The sequence below is a fragment of the Bactrocera latifrons genome, unplaced genomic scaffold (genome assembly GCF_001853355.1).
Source record: "Bactrocera latifrons isolate USDA-ARS-PBARC rearing strain unplaced genomic scaffold, ASM185335v1 scaffold_249, whole genome shotgun sequence".
Lineage (NCBI taxonomy): Eukaryota > Metazoa > Arthropoda > Insecta > Diptera > Tephritidae > Bactrocera > Bactrocera latifrons.
Genome location: NW_017536063.1, coordinates 233,202 through 256,025, shown reverse-complemented (window position 1 = coordinate 256,025; position 22,824 = coordinate 233,202). Strand labels below are relative to the sequence as shown.

Here is a 22,824-nt window from a genome sequence, read left to right as displayed (position 1 = left end):
TGTGTAGTTAAAAACATCCGCCGTCCCCGAAATGCGATTGACGGGACAAGGACAAATTCGGTGTCGGATTTATGGTTGAAGAGAACGTCTAGCCACAATCTGTTTCATAGTGAATATCTTCAACATATCGCGGATAAGGGCCGATACCGGAAGGAAAGGCCAATATGACCAAAGATGTTTCTCCCAAAATCGTGCTTGGATACTTTAACAGCCTCCACGATGAAATATCCCCAGATGGGTTGAGGCTGTTTGACTTCGCCGAGGTCCGAAATATGGTTATCTGTAGTACTAGATTCCAGCATAAGAAGATTCATCAAGCTACGTGGCTGTCTTCGGATCGAAAACCAGTTCGAACCAACCAGATCGATCATGTGGTAGACAGAAGACGCGTTTCCAGTGTCTTAGACATGCTTAGACTCCGTGGTCCTAGCATTGAATCGGACCACTATATATTTGCAGCCAAGACCCGCCTCTGCGTGTCAATGCACGTCAACAAACACAAGGAAAGTTCGACGTCGAGAAGCTGCAATCACAACAAACAGCTGAAAAGAAAATCGTTGATCTCAATTTGCCCTCCTGCTCTCTCAGATCATTACTCAGCAACTTGGAATAAGGGAACGGTGAAACGGCATTTCAAGAGAGACCAAAACGCGTGACTACGATGAGCATGATATGCTGTCCGACAGCGGTAGTGCTCGAACTCGGCTATAACACGTAAACAGTTTCTACGCCAATAAAGAAGAAGTAGACTATACAGATGTAAATAAGTTATAAAAATACCCCCAACTAAGCCCTTCCTGACGTGTTTAAAAAAAATTTCTTTTGTTTTATGCATATATTTTGTTTCTATTTTTTATTACTTTATTTCCTTCCATTTTTAGATTCGTGTGGGTATGTTTTGTTGAGTAACCTAGTTAACCAAATGTGGAAAGATCCGAATGTTTTTTTGAAAATCAACTATACCAACAGTTTCTCAAAATAGGGCTTCGAATAAAAATCTCGCAAACACACACATTAGAAACCATGGAAATGTTTGATTTTCTATAACTATTAGATTAAAAAAAACGATGAATATATCCGTTATTATGAGTTAGCCTAAAAGTTTTCAAAAACATTTATGTTCATTGTTTCGAACCATGACAATGAGTAGACAATTTTCCTATCACCAAATTTTCACCACGAACACTGTGAACTTCATAAGCATCTGGAATAGCTTTTTATAGATTATAAAAGACTTTGAACTAACGGTATAAAATGTATTATTGCTTCCAATCAAATAAATATAAACGTGTTAAACGACTTTACAAAATTGCAACTCAATGCGCAGCCAGTATAGCCGGCCGGTTGAGCAGTGGGTGAAAACATATCAAACATAACTCGCACATATATACCTACACATATAAATGTATATATCTATTCTGCAATATTTTGAGTTGTATATTAGTCATACTTACTTTACACACACACATACATATGTTTGCTCGCTTATCCATATCAAAGTAAGAACAAATATTCTGATTGCTGATAAACAATGGCACGCTCTTGATTTCATTGTTAGCGCTTACTAGACTTGATTAGTTCTATGCAATTTCAGTAGCAATTTCGCCTTCCAAGCGAGCACGTATTTTTTTATTTTTATATTTATTTWTTTTTTTTGGTTTTCCTTGAGTATTTTGTTTATTGTCATTTTTTGTTGGACATTGAAAAATTGCATTAGTTTGAATTGTAACGCATACGCCATGGTGTTCTGGACGTTAGTGATCGGCGCGATCGTAATCGCTTGGCTCTACAAACTAAATAAGGATTATGTGGTGCTGGCATTATTTACTAAGCGAGTGAAAACAGTTGACGGCACGCCCTTGGAAAATTCAGTGGCGCTGCCCAAAGGACGCACAATATTTGGCAATGCCTTCGATTTGGCTTTATCCCCTGATAACAGTAAGCTTGTGGGTTTATTTAATGTTGCGGAAATTGCTGTGTCATTAAGGAATGAGCGCATTATGATTACATAAGTGGACTGCATTGTTAATCCATTACTTGAATGAAAATGAGTCGGCATTTTCAATTATTTTCAAAAAACTCGCGGACTTTAACTTCTAAAACATACTCTTAAGAGTATACATATATTATATTTATTGTGATCATCCACTTTTATTGTTCATATTGTAATATTGCGTTAAATTTACAATTTATAATAATTGTGGGTGTCTTCATCACAGTTCAGTAATTGGTTCAAAGTTCATACAATTGATGTACATACATATATGTACATATACATATATAAATTTGTGACTTTGAATTGAAACATTACATCAGCAACGATTTCGGTATTTTATCTTAACTCTTTGATGACTACTATTAAAATTGGCATTGTGTTTTATTCGAAAAAAAAAACAAGTTTGAAAAGAAGTTTGAAAACTTAGTAATCTAACCTGTTGACAAAGCTTTAAAGTAAGAACTCATTAGTTGACGAACCCGTTAATGGCGTACAATAAAATTTGGTGACTTTTCCAATATATTAAGATTACAGTACAGTACACGTAGCTCGATCGCTAAATTATCGTTTCCAAAGTATTTATTGCAAAATCAACCACATTTACTGAAAATGAAATATCACATGCCACAAGCCATGAAAGGCTTAACCAGAGGATCGGAATTTATCAGAATTGTGATATATGGTTCAGACCTGCCTATATACCAACTACGCTAATGCATTAATATAATTGCATAGTTGAAAAAAAAAACCGCTGGAAAACCGTAAATCATTATACAGGGTACATTAGGGCAGATAGCTTTTTGCATTGACCTTTGACATTGTTCAGATATACTCGTGAGTTCAAGCAAAAACGGTTTGGGATATCAATAAAATTATTTATTCCTGTGAAAATACACTCGATGCCATTATCATATGAATGCATCTCGACTTCTTTTGCATGGCCCCACGTTCACGCTTGCAGCAGTCCTGACTTTCAACGAAATTTTCGCTGCTTTTCAAGCATAAATCGCCTGATATTGCTGCAATTTCACTTCGATATTCGTGCAAAGTTCATCAATCGTCGCTGAGTTGTTGGCATAGACCATATACTTGAGATAGCCCCACAGGAAAAAGTGCAACGGTGTCAAATCGGTCGTGAGATAACAATTTCACCAAACGTGGTTTTCAATAAATCGACTGTGACATGCGCTGTGTGGCTTGTGACGCCGTTATGGTGGAACCACATTTTCTCCATATCAACCAATTTGGTTGTAATTCAGCGGTAATGATTCCTATTTAAAGTAACGTGCCAGTCTTGATCAGCACGGAAGAAGTACGGCCCAGTGATGTTGCCGGTCCATAACCTGCACCAAGCCGTAATATTTTCGGAATGCAATGGTGACTCATGGAGTACGTGTCGATTGCTGACTGACCAATAACATATATTTTGCTTAATGGTGAAGCTATTCAGACAGAAATGAGCCTCAGCGCTGAGATGATTTTTCGTTGAAAATCCGGATCATTTTCAAATTTCAAATTTCTGGTGATAAAGTCGTTTCAGTTTCTGCGTCAATTTGATCTTGTATGGATATAGGCCAAGATCTTTTCGCAAAATTCGTCACAATGACGTCACAGGGATGCCCAACGCATGAGAATGGCGAGTGAAAGACTGATTTGTGTCTTCCTTACACATTCATAAATATGCCATATAAGTACATAACAGAGAGCTGCAACGAGTATGATAAAATCAGAACAAAAAGTCGTGCCAAAAACACAATCAAATCAATTCAGTTCAGCATAGACAACATTGTTAATCAATTCGAGTAGCCGCCAGCGTCGACTGATCTGATGCAACAGGAACAATCTGTTCTTCGGCAATCACGATCGTGTAAACGGTATGGCTGGCTTCGGTTGCAATCGTATCATGTCAGTTCATAGCGTTGCGACGATTGTTTGATGTGCAGAACACAATGTTCGCGACAGACAGCAGCTGCACGACAGTGAATTGAAAATGGCGTTGTGAATCTGAACTACATGAACGTTAGTGAGAGGGCAGCAACATAACAATGGCCGGCTATGATTCAATTACCACCATTTTTAAACCTGAGATTTCAAACATTGAAGCCACTATTTGCGCAAAGTATTAACCCAATATCTTCTTTGATATACGATTTGTTGTTGTAACGGGTAGTAAGGATTAGCAAGTTGTCGTCGACGTCATCGAAATGTGCTGTTCCGTCGTGGTCCGACCATAGGAAGGGGGGTATCAGATAAGTGGAGTTAGTGCGGCATGCAAAGAGTGCCCAGTGTTATGCGGAGACTCATTGCACGCAGGACATACATATGTATATTAGATACGTCGCGCTCTATTCTGGATAAGTAGGAGTTTAACCTGTTACAGTGTCCACTCAGTGATCACTCTTGATTCTCGCGGCAACTCGAGCTCTTCGGCTACAATGGGTGGTGGTTTGACTTCACCTGACTTGGTAAAGGTGTTGATGGCTTCGCTGTGAATGGCGTGTAGTGCTTGTCGGAAATTAGTTGCGTCCGAAGTATGGTCGGCGTATTCTTTGATATCGTTGACGTAGTTGAGGAATGACCTCTTGATGCTTCTGATAGACGATTCCGGTCCAAGCAGGTGACTGCAGGGATGATTTCAGCGAAAGCACTCCAGCAGGAACTGCTCCAGAGGAATTCATTATGCTCCTCAACTGGGAGCATGCAGACCCTACTATGCAGGTGTTCAATAGGAGACATCTTGTCATAGCCGGGAGTGCAGTATTTTAACAAGTCTGAAGCTTCCTCGTCTGCGCTTATTGTATCCAGGCGTACATATTTGTGCGGCCTAGTTAAGGACTGGCCGACCAATTGCCTTGCATGTTGTCAACAACGTTTCTTTGTCCTTTAACCATGAGCTGGCGGCTAGCAACTTGAGGATTTTGTTGCGGCTCCGTACTTTGACAATAATCGCTGACGTGTGAAGAATGAAGAAGCACAGACTGTCAAAACTCACACCTAAAATTTTAGGATTACTGACAGTCGACCATCGGCTGCAATATTAAAGTCAAATATGTACCCTTTCGTCGAGAGAACGATTGGTATTACAGTATATTTAGATGGAACTTAAATTTAAATTTTCCATATATAGGAATTTTAAGTTCCGTGGTTGTGATACCATTTCGTCGATTTTTACCTGGTAACATACCAATGTCGAAAAAACGCATTCAATAGTTTTCACCGTAACAATTATATGGAGACTGGACATGATTACTATCCGATTTCACCCCTATTCCCATCGACTGAGAAGGTACCGAAAGGTTTCCTCCTTAGCAGATTGCAGGTTTGTGGATATGTTAGGAGATTGAGCCAAGCTCACTTTTAAAATTTTTCAGACCACAGCTGCCCCTCTTACTAATGCGAACCCTTGTATAAAATAACATTTCCGTATCGTAATTTAGAGCTTAGTTATAATACTTTATAGGCTTTCGGTAATCACATTTTGTAGGCGTGCAATGGACCGATTCCTATCTACAATAGCAATTCTTCCTGGATGCCACGGAATACCTGTAATAAGTTTCATTAGGACATCTTAATTTTTAGTCAAGTTATCACTGAGAGACGATTGGACAGTCACCCAGATCTCGTCATCCTGATCACTTTTATATGTATGTGTATGAAAAACAGTAAATTTTTTTAATTACTTTGCAGTGTTCGACTTCTCGCGCAAACTTGCTGCCGAAATGAAGCGCAGTTATCTACAATATGGACTATTCACATCTTTTTACAACATAATCACCGCTGAGGATGCCGAACTAGTGATGAACGATCAGAGTCTGATTAACAAGAGTATTATTTATAATTTCTTGGTACCGTTCTTGAATAGAGGACTGCTGACGTCATCAGGTACAGTATTTATTTCAACATACAATTATATTATTTAGGCTAAATATTACATTAATTTCGCCAATGTCTTAGGCAAAAAGTGGCACTCTCGTAGGAAAATGCTGACTCCTGCCTTCCACTTTAATATACTTGGACAATTCGAAGAGATTTTTAAGTGAGTTTTTGTTAGTGTTAATAAAATTTAAATAAAAATATATATGTTTGTGTATATATTTGTTTCAGAGAAGAGAGCAAAAAATTTGTGGAGAGTTTGGAAGCCAGCGATTTAAGCGCTGTAACTTTAAACGAAATCATACCAAAATTTACACTGAACGCCATTTGTGGTAAGCTTTAAACAACAAAATATCTTCCAATACTTTTTAGTGATGAATTTTAGTACCAGAAATTAACCGAAAAGTGGGCATTTTAAAAAATGAAAGGATGATAGATACATATAAGATAATAAACGATACCTTGAAGTCTTCTTTATTAGTGCAGACACGGCTTACGCGGCTATAGCCGATACTTTTAAGTATGTAGTCCGCGTCAAATTTGCTGAGATTCTGGTAGACACTTATTGTGTAGATAATTTAAGAAGCAAACTCCGAAATAACCTCCAAGAATTTTAATAATAGTAAGGCGTTCAAATAAACATCTTTCGGAACGTCATAGAACTTGTTGTGGATTCATATTTTTAGAATTTTATCTATCGAAACCTGGCTTAAAGTTGTCAGGCCTAATAAATAACAGTTCATCTTAAAGAGATAATTTCTGTTTTTCGGCTTTACTGAGTAATATGTATACATTTTCTTCAATCCTTTACCTCGCTTTACAGAGACCGCATTGGGTGTCAAATTGGATGAGCAAATGAATGCAGATCAATATCGCGCCAGCTTCAAAATGATCGAAGAAGTATTCTTGATGCGTTTCCGTAATCCGTTTTATATACTCGATTCCGTATACAAAGTATTTTTAGCGCCTAAAATTGCGAAACACATTTCAATTGTACAGAATTTCTCCAGTGAAATAATTGACAAGCGACGTCAAGTATTTGCGGCACAGCCAGATCATAGTGAAGACAAGGCGGATGACAACCAAAGGTAAGTGGGTTTGAAATAAAATAATTATTTATTAAATAATAACCATTCATACTTGTATTAGCTTCTATACGAAAAAACGCTACGCCATGTTGGACACACTCTTGCGCGCCGAACGCGATGGCCTCATTGATCATGTGGGCATATGTGAAGAAGTGGACACATTTATGTTTGAAGGCTACGACACCACATCGATGGCGCTTTTATTTTCACTTATGAATCTTTCACTATACCCAGAAATGCAAGAACGCTGCTATCAAGAAATACTTGAAAATGTTGAAGGTTCGTACCCCCATTGCCTGGTTGTGTCTTTGCCAGTTAACATAAAGTTTCTTTCTCATTCGCCAACAGATGATTTGAGCCAATTGGATATTCAACAGCTGGCCAAACTGAAGTATCTGGAGTGTTTCATAAAGGAGACCCAACGTCTATACCCGTCAGTGCCGGTTATAGCGCGTGAGGTTGCGAATGACACCCGCCTTGCCAATAACCTAATATTGCCGAAAGGTTCTCAAATAACCATACATATAATAGATATACATCGAAGTGCTAAGTACTATGAGAATCCTAATAAATTCGATCCGGAACATTTCACGGCTGAAGCGTCAGYCGGTCGACATCCTTTCGCGTACGTGCCATTCAGCGCAGGACAAAGAAATTGTATCGGTATGTATTGCAGGCTTTACTTTTCTTCAAATATGTATGTATGTATGTTAAATTATGTATCTTTTGGTAGGACAAAAATTCGCTATGCTGGAGCTCAAGACGGTTTTAGTTAACATCATAAAGAAATTCAAAATTTCGCCTCTGCAGAAGGATCAAGATATAAAGCTCGAAGCCGGCATGATTATAAGGACGCCAAATATCATTAAAGTGAAATTGGAAAAAAGAGTTTGAAGTTATTTTATAAATTTAAAAGAATTGTTTTCTAACACTTGTGAGTATTTGACAGCTGTCAACAGAACAGCTCTCTTGCAACCAATTCAACTCTACGTTCAAGCTTTCTAATTTACGTGTAAAAAAATATTAAAATAATACTTTTGTGTTTAATTTATTGTGGTTATTGCCTTATTTAAGTTTACTCTGGAATTGTATTATATATATCATTGTTCAAGAATTATATATAATTTTTTAATAATATCTCAAAATGAATTGAATTAAATTACTAATTTTAAAATGTATGATTTTAGGCTAGATTTGCAATTAAATCGTGACATTTTCACGATTCCACTTTAAGTACACTCGATATCCAATCCAATATACTAATTTTACAGTTGTAAAAACCGCAATCGCCGGAACTTCTGCCGATCTTCTCTGCTTCTATATATTGTACACTTTGTGGCGTCGCTTGGTCAACGGAGCTGCTAGGGCTAGATATGCATAAAATTCATTATTTTCTTATTACTATCTGACTTAGCATTTAAACAATATATGGTATATAAAAAATTATCGTAAATACCTCAGCAGAATATGCACAATCTGTTCAAAGACACCATGAAGTCGTTGAAAACTCAGCGAGCTCGCTTCACATATTGCCTTAAGTACGCATTCAGTGCCGCTATAGCCGTAGCTTTAATAAAAAAGTATGAAACAACTTACACATTTTTTTTCTATTATAAATATATGGATTAGATTTTACAAATATTTAAGTGAAGTTATTTAGAATCGATTATTCAGATTTTTAAGCCATACACTCTTAGGCAAAGTTGTTCAGAACGATCCATAGAACATTTTCCGCTTACTCGATTTCTCATATTTTTTTTTGATCCCTGTAAATCAAATTACATTCGAAAAGGCCAACATATATCTCATATCAGTTCATCACCATCCAAGTTTCTGGGCTTTATAAGAGGACAGGGATGATAAGAGACTTACAGTGTGTGTTCGTTGAGAGAAGAATCTGCTTCTCAATTGCCTACCGATCCAAAAGTAGCACTAAGTTGTTAAGAGTTATTCTGCGCTTAGTTTGTTGGTGATATTTGTATTACTTTCATGAGAGACAAGTTCTTTCGAATTCTTTCAAATTTAAAGCAGCGAATAGTGATGTAATTCCTAAGATACTGGAAATCTTGGTAGGTAACCTCTTTACACTCTGTGTTGCCGTCGTTTGCTAWTTTATCTAGGCTAAGGCCTACGATGTCAATATCAAATTCTAACTAAATTAACATTGTCTTTTTAGAGTAGATAGTGCCACGGCGGTGCAGATTAGCAACGCGTATTACCTATTCCAGCATTACATTGAAGAGGCGCAAGAGGTTACCACCCTGTCTAAAACCTCGTCAGGTGTAGAACGAATCGGTGAGGTCGTTCTCGATTTTGACCGAACCTATAGTTTTGCTCAACTTCATTCTGTGTAACTATACGAGTTTACCAGGGATAGTAGAGATGGTGTGGAATAGACTGCTCCTGACAGTGATATTGATAACAGAAACCGACAAAAAGATGAAGAGTGTCGACCTATTCGTCATGGGTCTTCTTAAGAATTTGACGTGTTGTAAAAATTTGGTCTATGGGGAATTTTGCCAAGACCTGGCAGGATCTCCATTTATATGGATAGGGCAGAATACACTCATATTCCGTGTATTCATTGATCCAAGCAAACTTAGCCGATAATACATCGACTCCTGGAGCATTGTCGCTCTTAAGCTGATTTTACCTCATCTTGATAGAGTAACACGACGATATTGTCGTCATGGTAAATAATTGGTTCCGGTTCTTTGTCATCAGTTGAAGCACTGCTTTTGACATTTATTCGTATCTGGTACGGTACTTTACGTACATAATTAGGGATTTTCATACATTCGCCTAAGTTTAATGTTCAATGCTAACACTTCAACCTCACGCAATGATTTTTCGCTTTCCGGCTGTATTTAGGATTCGACAAATCCTGTAAATATGACTTCGGCTTTAGCATTTGAAAAGTTCCCGCAACAGCCAGTTTTCGTAATTATTACCCTTGTAATTATCTTCTTAGATTGGAACCGCCTATTAGGAGCATGCAGAAATCATTCCTGGATTAGGTCGACGACAAAGATCCGACTACAAACTACATATGCAACACCTTCACCCACTCGATCCCAGTGAATGGCGCACTTGTATTCAAACTGCGAGACAATGCAGGAAGAGAGCGATTAATATGTTAAACTTCAACAGATACAGACTCTGTGTGCAATGGGTCAACGCATCACTCTAACCATCTCTTTCATGCACAATAAATCACACTCATCTCAAAAACCCTCTCTGTATGATTCGATGCAGCACTTTTCCGGTTCTGTATATACGCAAACCATGTACTCCTTCAGTTTTTGAGCTATCGATATGAAATTTTTCACTCATCTTTTTTTCTACAAGGAACTACTAGCTGCCATACAAACTGACCGATCAAAATCAAGTTTTTGTATGGACAATTTTTTTATTTGTTGAGATATCTCTCTTTAAACACGAATTATTGCTTAAAGTAGCGCAACAATCTTCGAAGCTCTTAAGCAGATCGGACAACTACAGCATATAGCTGTCGTACAAACTGACCGATAAAGATTGGTCTTAATATGGAAAACTTTTTATTTGACGAGATATCATCACAAAATTTGGCAGACGCACGGTCCAAGGCAAGACAACCTCACAATCTCCGATGACTTTATTGAGATCCGAGTCATTTTATACCAGTTTATGGTACATTTATTACAAGAAATGCACCTGTTGCGTGTACTATGGCTTCGGTGTAACCGAAGTTAAATTTTTTTCTTGTCTTTCTAAAATTCTAAAGTTACCTATCAAGTCGTTCAGCAATACACGAATATAAATTCCAACGCAGCTTCGATGATCGCGATTCCCAGCCATAATGATCATGACTACCATGATATGTAGCATTGTATTCACTTTTATACTCTGGATAAAATGGATTTTCACGATATGTAGTAGCGTTATAGGGCAGGAAAAATTGTCCCTTCAAGGTATAACCGACGGTAAGAGATTCATACTCCAGATCCGCTGGTACGCCAATGCCGACAATAAACTAAATATATACATATATAAAATTTCATTAAAAAAGTGTAATATTTATTCAAATTAATAATATTTGCTGCGCGTTAATGTCATTAAAAGGTGTGTGCTCATTACTTACAAGCAAACGGGTAGGCGCTTGTCGCGGATATATCAGCCAGCGCTTACTCCTGAGTAATTTAGTGCTGTCAATCAGCATATTATTACTGTTGTTGAGTGTGACAAACACAAACACCCAAAAGCTTAGAGAACAACCAACCATTGTGAAGAATTAAAGGCAACTAAAGTCTCGGCTAAGCCAACCACCAATGTATATTCTATCCAGAATTTCTTTCTGTACACATTTTTGCATGAACATGCATAAATTTATGCTGAAATGGGGTGCTACATCACGCTGCCAAGGTGAGAATGCTAATTGCATGGAAAAGACTTCACACCTGCGCACTAAACGACGCTTTTACTTCATTACTGACTGCTGTGCCAACACTTAAATTTCACACTGCCTAAGTAAATGCTGATTAAAAAGACTTAAGTTGTTTTTTTTTTTTTGGTTTTGTTACATTCATGCCACCATTTATTTTCGCGAGCATTCAAACTAGTAGATTTTCACATATAGTATGCCTGGACGAGATGAAACAGAAAAAAACTAGCTAAACAATCGGTGTGAGTTTGAGCGCATGCGCAACTGCACACATATGTACATACATTGGAGACATTCTAGACATAGTGGAGAAAGCATGGATAGCTATTAATCATTAAAAAATATAGTACACTTGAAATTTGTTCACACTCTAAAGGGAAAAAACATTGACCAATTACACATAAACATTGCTGTACTAGCATTTGCAAGCCTTTACATGTGTGTGTGTGGGGGAGTAATTAACAACAATTTAATAGTTGCGCTGCAAGATGCGCCGTTTGGCCTGATCCTCCTCTGTTTTCAAACTGCTCTTTTTCACATGCAATTGCCAGGCGTCACTCAATTGAAAGATGTCGACCAGCGTCTTGAAGGACACGCTCTTCTTCGGGTTATATTGACGATGATGTGTTGGCTTTTGACTGCGCTGTTGTGCATATGCTTGCTGATGCTGTTGTTGAACTTCCAATTGTTGCAACGCGTCCGCATTACTGGCGCTGCTCTCTTGCTCATACCCTTCTTCTTGTACACACATATAGGTGGCGGAGTCAGTTTCCGTTACACAATCTTCGTCGCTTAAAGTCAATGCTGTTACAGTTTTCATAACCTCTGTTTGCCTGTCGTCTTGTTGGTCATCACCTTGTGCTTGTTGCAATATATGTTCTTCATGCTGTTGTAATTGTTGTTGTTGTGTTTGCGTTTCGTCTTCCATAATAACTAAGCTGCTTAATATTTGTATTTCCGAATTTTTTGTTGATTTTATTTAAAAAAAAAAAGTGTAGGATTAAACAACACAAATAATAATTGAGTTCATGAAAAGCAATTTTTTCAAATATTAAAAAAAATTGTTCCGAGTTCAACGGTGAAAAGTATAAATAATACAACAAAAAACTTATGTGCATGTTTGTGTCTATTCCCAATGGAAAATTGTGCTCAGTCAAATTGTGAGTTTTGCAATTAAAATTTTTCATTAGAAACTTGCTTCATCTAATGGTTTGCTATTGTAATTGTTTCCAAAATCTTTTAAGCAGCAATATTGCGTATTGTATTACTATACCTTTAACAAAGTTTGCCACTAAAGTTGTAATAATTGATCAACCACCAAGTCTTTTGTGTTGAAAGTAAGGTTTTATTCTTATTAAGCTCATCATGACGATAATTGTGAGCGCATATTGCAATAAATATTAATGAGTTGCACTATATACCCATTTATGAGTACTTTCAAATGTTTATATGTATTGGTATATGGTTGCGCAGCTGAATATTTATCATATTATAATTAAACTAATTTCAATAATTAAATTTGCAATTATTGCCCAAAATTTGGAAGATATTTTGACTTTTAGCAAATTACAGTTATAAACTTATAATATGTATATTTATAATTGCGCATAATTAACACATTACACTTACAAGTTTATTGAACTAAATTACAAATTGAGATTAATTGCAATACCATGTTCGTCATTACTTCTACTGATCATACCATAGATTTATCAGCCAATTTTATTATGATTTGCACAAAGAAACATATAAAAGCAAAATACTTGTATCGTGCCATTAATTGGGCCTTCCAAATACAATACTATTATATACTTCACGGTTAATAGTGGATTAAGTTGCTTAGATTAGCGGCGTCATAATGGGCATTATATAACTAATTAATAATCTAAAACACAAAAAGTTGCCATTGTATGAATCTTTTGAACTTAAAAATTACATGAAAGCTTTTAAAAATGTTGTGACGCTGTCAGTTGACATTTGAAAATTAAATTAAAAGGAAAAATGTAAACAATGCAATATGACGTTACTTTAAGTATTAATATGCGACAATACTGCACTTTTAACTTAAATCGAAAATATAAATGAGAAAACTTTATATATTTGTGTAAGACCAAGTCGCAGTGCTCCGTTTTAAACAATTTCGTGTTCTTAATTCAACTCAGTCTATTTCCATTGTTGCTATTTACTGGAAGTGGTATTCATTATATTTCGTTGGCCATTGCGTTTAAGCTTTATTATTTTTCATCCTTATGAAACTCATCCATACAAAGTTTGCAGCTCCACGAACCCTCGGGCGGCGTAATTAATGGTGGTGACAAACAATACATATGATAGCCGCGATCACAATCGTCACAGAATAACAATTGATCATCATTGTCCGAAGTACCGCATATGGAACAATATTTACATTCGATGCATTGCCAGCGATAACGTTTCACCGAGATAATCATATTTGGCGTAAACTGTAGACAAGAGGGATGACCGGAACGGCCGCAATCCGAACATGACACTAATTCTTCGGGTAAATTTGTCTTTTTGTTCTCACGCTGATCACCCAAACAGAAATCGCAATAAGTTGATGGCGTGGCTACCTCACGATCGGTGCGCAGTTTATTTTTAAGATCTTTCTTTACGGCACCACCAGCTGCAATAACTGGCGCAGCAACACTTGCAGCCGCTGTCACTGGTGGTGTAACAGTTGGTGCGGCAGCGACACTTGTAACACCACTAACAGCACTTGTACTGGGTAGCACGGGCGCCACAACATCAGTAGTGACAGCAGCGACAGTAGGCACTACATTCGGTTCACTTATGGTTTTATCGAAAGTTGTGCCCGCACTCGGTGCAGCAGTAGTTGGCATTACAATTGCCGATTGCGAAGTTTCATCATTCGTACCAATCGGCGAAGCTGAGTTAGAGTTGCTAATCTCCATGCTAGAAGCTACAACACTAGCTGCAGCCGCCACAGCAGCAGCTGCGGCAGCTGCTGCAGCCGCTGTATTTGCATTGTTGTTGTTGGCATTATTAGCGCCACCACGTCGACGACCGCCACCTTCACCATCTGCGTTATTGCGCCGACGGCTGCCTATATAAGGAAATTTAAATATAAACATTTGAAGCTTGTTCAACTTAAATTAATTTAACATACCGCCACCTTTACGGCCACGTTTTGGAGTGCCATCAGCAGTTGCTGTACTTTTGCGAGCAGAGCGTGAACCTCGCTTACGTTTACCACGGCTGCTATACGCTATATCATCGTAGTCATTATCTGATTCAAAATCTTCCTCGAAATCATCGACATGGTGATAGTGCGACATGTCAATGTCCTCATGAAACCAATCCTTTTCTGGATTGGCATGCGAATCTTTGCTGTCATTATCACCTGAAGCACTCATGGAATTGCCATCTGCTGCGACGATTGCTAACAAGTATAAAAGTGATAACATAAATACAAAAACAATATATATAATTTACTTAGATAAGTAGAAATAAAGCGATTATTTACAAAACAAATACAGAAAGCTTTTTTATTGGCAAGTTCTATTGATTCTGCTGTTTGCCATTGCAATGGGCTCAATGTAACAAAGCATTTCTAAAGTTATATGTATATATAAATATGCCTACCAGCACTTTCTGTTTGATAATGATCGCGCCCTGAGGCATTGCCAGTGGATTGATGGTAGTGTGGTTCACGATACTGGTAGGCCCGGTAACTATGGTGATGATTAAGCAAATACTGACGTTTCGGTTTGCGCCAACGTGCTGATGGATAGGTGTATATTTGACCGTCCCGAAAACCAGGCATACGTTGACGTTGTTTCATGAATAAAGCACAATGTGTCTGCGCAACACCAGTTTGCGGATCCAAAAATGGCATACGCAGACGACGTTCGATACATAATCGTGTATTGAAGTTTTCACTATTTTCCAATATTTCCTTGTACGCTGAGTCATTTAGAAAATTCTGTATTTTCTCAAAGTTGTTGAGATTTACAACTTCAATTTCGGAAGCCATTATCCCTTTTACTATGCTTTTGAATTAATTCTCGACAAAGTTGAATGGACTACTTTTACGTATATTTGTATGCGTGTGAATCTGTGTGTTTGCACAAAACAGTCTGGCAGATATAGAAGGTTGTTTTATACCAACTTCGAAGTGTTTAATATTCCGAAACGATACCAGTAATTTAGTAACGTTTTTTTTAAACTCTTTTAGTTACAATATACAAAAAGAACAATGTTTTCTTATTAAAAATACATTTTTCACTTTTCACAAATGTATGCCTTAAATAAAAGCAAGAACTTCAGGTGCGTCTCTAACAAAGCGAGTACACAATGAAAACACAGAGGCAAGCTGCCATATGTTTACAAAAATATTTAATATTTTGCGTGATTTTTGAGTTCTTTCATTTGATTTTTGGTGAGTGAGCGCCCAAACTATATGCACACAAAATATTCATGCAATAAATATAAAATAAATATAAAAAACTTTGTGGTATGTTAAGTAATAATATTGCACAAATAAAGACAAATACAAGAGAAAGCTTACATTTTTTAACATTAAAACATCAGCTTGCTAATGTGGCAACTCTTGAGGCCAGTGTGTCATTCAATTTTTGATTTGGGCGTGGAAAAGGAACAAAAACAATTTTGTTTTCTAGTGAGATTTTTATTTTATAACTTTTTTATAAAGTTATTATTGCAGCATATTTAATTGAATTATTTTATTTTGAAGTTTGTTATATATCACCACCATGGGCGCCAGTAATCGCACAACACGCATAGCAGTTGGAATTTCGGCTATATCATTCATATTGTTTGTAATTGCATTCGTCACACCCTACTGGCTAATTACAGATGGTCGTATTGACAATCCTCGTTTTACAAATCTTGGACTATGGGAAGTGTGTTTCCGAAATTTCCAGGATATACATCGGTTCTACGATACCGTCTTTAATGGATGCATGTGGGTATTCGAGGAAGAATATTACATTATACACGATTTTCTTCTACCAAGTTTCTATGTTGCTGTGCAAGTTTTTGCAACACTCTGCTTTGTGTTGTGTCTCATCGCTTTGCCGCTGACATTATCATTTTTGCGTACCTCTCGCGATGACGACCGTTATGTGTTCTTATTATTAACTATTGGATCCTTCGAAGTACTAGCTTCAATATTCGGCTTTATTGCTGTTGTAATATTCGGTGCGAAAGGAGATTCCCGTGATTGGATGCCAGGATGGCAAAACAATGATATGGGTTGGTCATTTGCTTTAGCTGTGGTTGGTGGCATCATGTTATTACCAGCCGGTGTGTTATATATAGTAGAAGCACGTAGGGAACGTTATCGTCATTTAAATGAAATTAGTAATCGTGATATAAGTGAATATGGCGGTCCCACAGATGAGTTTTATCAACAACAAGCGCAACAATATTTTGCACCGGAACCAACTAGACCAAGGCGTCCACCACCCGGTCAGAGTACATCTGCCGCTGCTGCTGCAGCAGCCGCTGCACTACCCAAAGCAGGCGGAATACAAACCGATATATGAGAAATGTTTCAGTAAACTATAAAAACAGAAAATTTGAATTGCGAACATGAATCTCGAAAATCCGTCCTTTTTTTTAGTGAGTTCGGCAAAATGGTCAATAATCATTCCATATTACGTCTAGTTTTTAGTCAATTAGTATTTTTACTCCAGTAAAAGTATCTACAAAGTTTATGTAATGTCTAAAAAATGTTTTATAAACATCTTACGTCCGTTTCGATATATTATGATTACACGATAAACTTTTGTCTTTTATACATTGTTATATTCGTAAATTATGTCTTTTATACATATATAATTTTTACAGAACTCTAATAAAGATTTTTACATACAAATTTATATATACAGTTATAGTTTTAATTCAATTAATTGAATAATACGAAATATTTGTATAGTTGACATTGCGCTTCTGTTCCACACTTGTACATTATTAGTTTCTGGGGTTTCGCAAAAGTTTGTTCGAGACTTATATTATCCTTAAATCTTAAGAATTACATGTAGAAAATAGTATCAAGCAGTGAGAGAAAATATTTGAATTGCACGAAAGTCGTTAACATTTTAAGCTGTCGCATTGTACTTAACATTTTTATAAGATGTAAACGACTAGAGAACACACAAAATTGTCTCAATCTTACTTTAGGCTATATGGCCGGAGCCATTTCTGTCACGTGGCGGTTTCGCTATTGTCTCAGATTTCAACCAATTCGCATTTTGTTGTTCGCTTGACGTTGACGTCTTCTCAACTATAACGAACAATTCCCGCTTGTTTGTTTCTAGTTGTGCTCTCAGATAGGTTAGTAAATCAGTCTCGCTGCCAATGCATTCGGGCTCACGCAATTTCGAGTCTAAATTGTAGTACTTGCCATCGATACAACGTACGGCTATCCAGTGGCGTTTTTGCAATGGCAATGTGACGAATGCGAATTTGTAGTCCGAAGGCACATTAAGAATGAAACCGACAATTGCATTCAAATCAATGCAGGACGGGTCTCTACACATGTGTAAATGTAATGAAATAATGTCGTTAGCAAATAATTTTGGTTAATTAATATTTTTCATTTACTTGCGTTTGTCAAACCAAACTGCTTCGCAGTTCCGCAATTGTAGTGCCGTCATAATAACATTAATGTCATAATTGCCTAAACCCAACGGCGAACGATGTGGATTGATCCAAACATTTGGACTTAGGTCGTTGCATATTTGATCCAATTGTTCTTTCGTGTAGGACTGTTCACCTACAATAGATGTTTCTAATATAAAATGTAGGAATAACAGAATATATTACCTTGGAAAAGATTATTGAGAGTATGAAGCGCGCATAGCTGACGCGTCTGTCTTTCGTGGTAAATATTTGTTGGCATTATCGGGCACTCACTGGCTACTTTATGGTACTTAGCTGTCAATATCTCATTGATTAATTTGCATTTATTTACAGTGCGTAAATTTTCTGTGAACTTTGTTGTTCCCGTCGCTTTTATTTTTATTTTTATTTATTCTCTTAGTTGTATTACACCTAAAAACACCTAAAAAGTCATTCTTGATTTTTGTATAACTAATTGTGACTTACATACTATTAAAAAGAAGAAGCATGTGAAACGCAAAATACAACAGTGATGGAAAGCACGTCGTGTGGAACAATTATTAATCAAAGTTGTTTTGAAAAATATTTATTTTATTGTGTATAAATTATTTCTTTTTAACTGTTTTACGTACGCTTCTTACTCACATTCACTAGATTTTTCTCAAGCTTATGAAATATTAAACATACATTTTATTCGGCTGTCCGCACAAAAATCCCTCAATTCATTGCAAAAATCCATTAAAGATATTTAATATCAATCGTTAAAGTCTGACAGCACTTGTACTGGTCGAAGCTGTCATGTGATTATATTTTTCACCTGACTGACATTTTTCTTCGCGAATTTCTTCAACTTCTATTCGACGACGGCTGAAAATTTGTAAGTTTTCCTTGTGGGAAATTGTACGAGGTTCAAGAAGAAAAGTCACCGTTTACCCTTCAGTGTAACATAAACAAATAAAACAGCAAAAATGAAAATTTGTGGTCCAAAATTATCGCTCTGCGGTCTGATCATCTCCGTTTGGGGAATCATACAGTTGGTGAGTAACCAGCACTTTGTGTAATATTAGTTATTGGTGATTTCCTCTGGAATAGATAAGCCATACAAGATAAAAATGTGAAAATTAATGTAAAATATGTGACTACATAATATTTTAGTAAATTTACATGTGCAGTTAGCATTATTTGCTTGAGCTCCAAATAATTTGTAAAATTTTGATTTCTTTGTTTCAGGTGTTGATGGGTGTTTTCTTCTTTATACACAGTGTTGCGCTAATTGAAGATTTGCCTATCAGTGAAGAATATACATCTGTAGAAGAATTCTATACTGCAGCCAATGCTGCGTATAACCAGGTACAGTGAAATAATTAATTTGACATCCACTTACTTTCATATACACGTGATATGTGTTAATGACCTTGATCACGCTAACATCACGGTCGAACCATTTTAAAATCTTCACTTAGCCTAATTTTTACTTACATACATTTTTAAAATTTCGTTTACCTTCCACTAAATTTTAATTTTTTTTTAGAATGCCTACAATTGCTGGATTGCTGCCTGCATCTATGTGCTGACTCTATTGTTGTCCGCCCAACAATTCTATGTCAACAGCAGAGCAACTGCCAATTAATTTAAGAGACCGAGTAACATAAAACCTAACAAACCTAAAAAAAACTACAACCACTTGTTTAGTTCGTTGACGTATTATGTTCTAAATTTCGCCACCGTCATCTTATATTGTTGGAAGTTGTAGCTAGCAACCATCTCTAAAAAACAAAAATGCAGCTCAGGTTGTGTCAAGCATTGCGTAGACATTAAGTGGGAGCAAATATGGAGTACTGCAACACAGTGTGTCACCTCAAGTTCATCAGCGTCGTCGTTATTGTTGATTTCTTTTTTTGTTTAATTTTACTAAGCGGTGTCTGCAGTTATCAATGCAAGAATATAGTTTAACAAAACCATTGAGTAACTCTTTAACATTATTTGTGTACTTACAGTTGATGTAAATAACGAAACATAATTTTGTTTTGTGAAAATTTCAGCAAACAAATTGTTCTTTGATTTCGAACCTTCAGTATGCTATAGACAATTTTCATCTTAAACTAAACACATTCCATAATCGTCCAAATCCTTTACGAAATTATTATTATTATTTCTTTCAAATTGGTGTCTGCTATAACTCGCTGTCTGGTATTGCTTCCACTTTGCTTTAGCAATGTGCGCAAAAGTATTCTTTTTATTTACTTGTATTCTGCGTTGAGTGTATTTGCACTTTGCACAAGCTTACGCCACTTGTATAATAACTAAATATAAGTATGCCACAATTTGCAAATTTCGTTTGAGTGCTATTTGGTTAAATGCACATCTTTTTACTTGGAAGAAAGCGTTTATTGTACTACTTGTCTGCAATTTCTTGCAAAATTCATCTACAAGCTATTTTCCGTAACTGTAGTCTCCTCGATGTGTGTGTGTTTGTGTGTACAGTAACGTGACGTTAAGTACTGCAATTTCTGCGTAAAAATGTGTGCATTTTTCTGTATTTTGCATATATTTGTTTTCTTGTAAATTTAAATAAAAAGTTGTAAATTAAGTAAAAAATATAGAACCATGTAGTAAATACTTGAAAAAGATTAATATTCCGTATAAGGAGCACACCGCAAAAGCTGGTGAAAGTGTTGTATATCTTGAAAAGTTAAACTTCTATAAATACAGTGTATATTGAATAAATATTATTTACATAATAAATAAAACTTAGAGAAAAAAAGCAAAAAAAGTTTGAAATGGTTGCTGTTACTGGTGGGCGTGTTTTTTTTTTAATTTTAGAAGTTTGTAGTTTTTTCAATCTAAAACAAAACTGGGCGGAGCCTCGATTTTCATAACAAATGTCAATTTGGAAGCTTTCTACTAAAGCAGAGAAGTATTTTATGCTACTACAACAACAATAACAGTGTATTTGCTTAAATGGTGCTCGCTGAAGAAGGAGAAAAGGGAAAAAGGTGGGCCGGTTGCTCCTTCTACCACCAGCCAGTAACCACAGCGGGCATGATGACACTTACAGGAAAGGCCTGAGCGGTGCTAGCCGTGTTACCTCGATCGTCAGCCGAGGTAGCGAAAAGGCAGCGGTTTCGATTAACCAAACTCAAATCGCGTAACGGAAACGCCACAGGAGCCATCCAACTCTAAATTTAAAAGGCTGAGGGGTCGCAGCACACAGTTGGCCGGAGGCATATGCGTATGTATGTCTTATGACAAAACTGAGGTCAAATGTAAAGACTGACAGACATAATAATTTACGAGTATATTGTTTTAATTTAAGGGGTCAACGAAGTTTTCTTGTAGGTCATACAAATTTGTTGACAAACTTAGTGTACCTTGTTCAGGACATAAAAACTATCACAAAAATTAAAGAATAAAAATAATTATTCAAATTAACATTTAAATTTATGATTTCTTAGTTCCATATTTAATAAAACCACAGCACATTTGGATTTCGAACATATTTTATTTTAGACGCTTTTCGTTTTTGATATTTTATATATAATATAATATATTATAATAGATGATATTAACTTTAGAAATATTTATACTTAAGCAGGTATTTTTGCATAATTAATTCAATAAAATTTTCGCCGTTTTTACAATAATAATAGTTATAGTTTTACATATGCATTTGAGTTATAAAATATATATATGTATGTATGCCTGTCGAGACATTTACTAGCGCTGTTATACATATTTATTGACTATAATTAATAATTTACGTTTTTTTTTAAATATTTTTTCATAAATTTTTGTTTGTGTAATGTTATGTCAACACTTCTTTACATTTATTTACTACTTATAAATAAAAAAAATTATACTTTAACCCATGCAAACTCTTTATAAGGTTTTGTATGCATATAATAAACACTTTTATACATATGCGTATGTAGGTGTATGTATGCTTGACTGCTTATATACACACATATATATATATAAACATACATAATAATCTAATGCTTTTTGTGTGCTAATTACAATAAGTACGTTAATGAAAATTATAAATATCCTTTTTTTATACAACTAAAAATTCAAAAGCAACGCACTTTCATATACAATATTTCTTTTTTTCGATAATTGTACAAAAATACTTAGCAATTTCAATTAATCTACATAAACATGTATATATTTATATTTTACTTATATGACATTTAATTTTTCATTTTATTTTAAGTTTCTTTATTTTTAATTTTTTTGTTTTTTGTTTTATCCAAAATTTTTTATTTTCATTTAACATTTTAGATTGTTTTTTATTTGACTTACATTTTTTTAGTTTAAATTTTTATATTTAATTTTAATTTTAACATTTTTCATAATTTTTTTTTTACTATATTCTTGGTGTTATAATTTTTTTTTGTATGTAACTAGTTGCCTATGTATTATATAACTTTAGTTTTGGTAATAAATATGTATGTTTAGAATTTAGCAATTGGCTGCTAAGATAAATATTTTGATTACAAGTTTGTTGGGCCTCCAAAGAAATTTAAGCAAATTGTATATACAACTGTACTTATTTTAGTTACTTTTTATTTCTAATTTTGTTTCCATACTTCACTTTTGCTCACATATTTATTAAAAAAATAATTTTTTTACCAGCTGATAGTACATTTTTCATATTTTCCTAGTAAATTATTTCCAATGATATGTTAATAGGAAATTAAGGCGAAAAGTAATATAAAATAAATAAGGATTTACAGAGACAATACATTTTTTTACAATAATTGAGCTCATTGGTGTTTAAAATTTATAAAAAAAACTCTGTATAATAAAAATAATTTAAT

At 35.6% G+C, this 22,824-nt stretch overlaps 7 protein-coding genes across 7 annotated transcripts; 3 read left to right on the top strand and 4 right to left on the bottom strand.

The window, feature by feature from the left end:
- Positions 1-1,739: 1,739 nt before the first annotated feature.
- Positions 1,740-8,039, top strand: LOC108969317 (cytochrome P450 4p1-like). The gene is made up of 8 exons (XM_018933951.1): positions 1,740-1,938; positions 5,684-5,878; positions 5,951-6,032; positions 6,101-6,201; positions 6,693-6,957; positions 7,019-7,236; positions 7,306-7,620; positions 7,691-8,039. Exons 1-8 carry the CDS (start codon positions 1,740-1,742, stop codon positions 7,849-7,851), a joined length of 1,536 nt encoding a protein of 511 aa, XP_018789496.1. The 3' UTR covers positions 7,852-8,039.
- Positions 8,040-8,150: 111 nt separating this feature from the next.
- LOC108969342 lies at positions 8,151-11,218 on the bottom strand. Its single transcript, XM_018933987.1, has 4 exons — positions 11,078-11,218; positions 10,725-10,969; positions 8,414-8,524; positions 8,151-8,324 (listed from the first exon to the last, which is right to left on the bottom strand). The coding sequence occupies exons 1-4, from the start codon at positions 11,216-11,218 to the stop codon at positions 8,174-8,176; spliced, it is 648 nt and encodes a 215-aa protein (XP_018789532.1). The 3' UTR covers positions 8,151-8,173.
- A 269-nt stretch (positions 11,219-11,487) lies between these two features.
- On the bottom strand, positions 11,488-12,385 carry LOC108969327 (putative potassium transport protein DDB_G0292412). Its single transcript, XM_018933966.1, has one exon. It carries the CDS (start codon positions 12,303-12,305, stop codon positions 11,847-11,849), a length of 459 nt encoding a protein of 152 aa, XP_018789511.1. The 5' UTR covers positions 12,306-12,385; the 3' UTR covers positions 11,488-11,846.
- A 314-nt stretch (positions 12,386-12,699) lies between these two features.
- On the bottom strand, positions 12,700-15,649 carry LOC108969321 (zinc finger protein ubi-d4 B). Its single transcript, XM_018933958.1, has 3 exons — positions 15,002-15,649; positions 14,526-14,798; positions 12,700-14,462 (listed from the first exon to the last, which is right to left on the bottom strand). Exons 1-3 carry the CDS (start codon positions 15,390-15,392, stop codon positions 13,612-13,614), a joined length of 1,515 nt encoding a protein of 504 aa, XP_018789503.1. The 5' UTR covers positions 15,393-15,649; the 3' UTR covers positions 12,700-13,611.
- A 313-nt stretch (positions 15,650-15,962) lies between these two features.
- On the top strand, positions 15,963-17,262 carry LOC108969336. Its single transcript, XM_018933979.1, has 2 exons — positions 15,963-16,037; positions 16,113-17,262. The coding sequence occupies exon 2, from the start codon at positions 16,132-16,134 to the stop codon at positions 16,924-16,926; it is 795 nt and encodes a 264-aa protein (XP_018789524.1). The 5' UTR covers positions 15,963-16,037; positions 16,113-16,131; the 3' UTR covers positions 16,927-17,262.
- Positions 17,263-17,307: 45 nt separating this feature from the next.
- Positions 17,308-18,459, bottom strand: LOC108969337 (josephin-like protein). Its single transcript, XM_018933980.1, has 3 exons — positions 18,209-18,459; positions 17,987-18,158; positions 17,308-17,914 (listed from the first exon to the last, which is right to left on the bottom strand). Exons 1-3 carry the CDS (start codon positions 18,282-18,284, stop codon positions 17,560-17,562), a joined length of 603 nt encoding a protein of 200 aa, XP_018789525.1. The 5' UTR covers positions 18,285-18,459; the 3' UTR covers positions 17,308-17,559.
- A 316-nt stretch (positions 18,460-18,775) lies between these two features.
- LOC108969338 (ribonuclease kappa-B) lies at positions 18,776-19,986 on the top strand. The gene is made up of 3 exons (XM_018933982.1): positions 18,776-19,041; positions 19,235-19,354; positions 19,536-19,986. The coding sequence occupies exons 1-3, from the start codon at positions 18,973-18,975 to the stop codon at positions 19,632-19,634; spliced, it is 288 nt and encodes a 95-aa protein (XP_018789527.1). The 5' UTR covers positions 18,776-18,972; the 3' UTR covers positions 19,635-19,986.
- Positions 19,987-22,824: the final 2,838 nt, after the last annotated feature.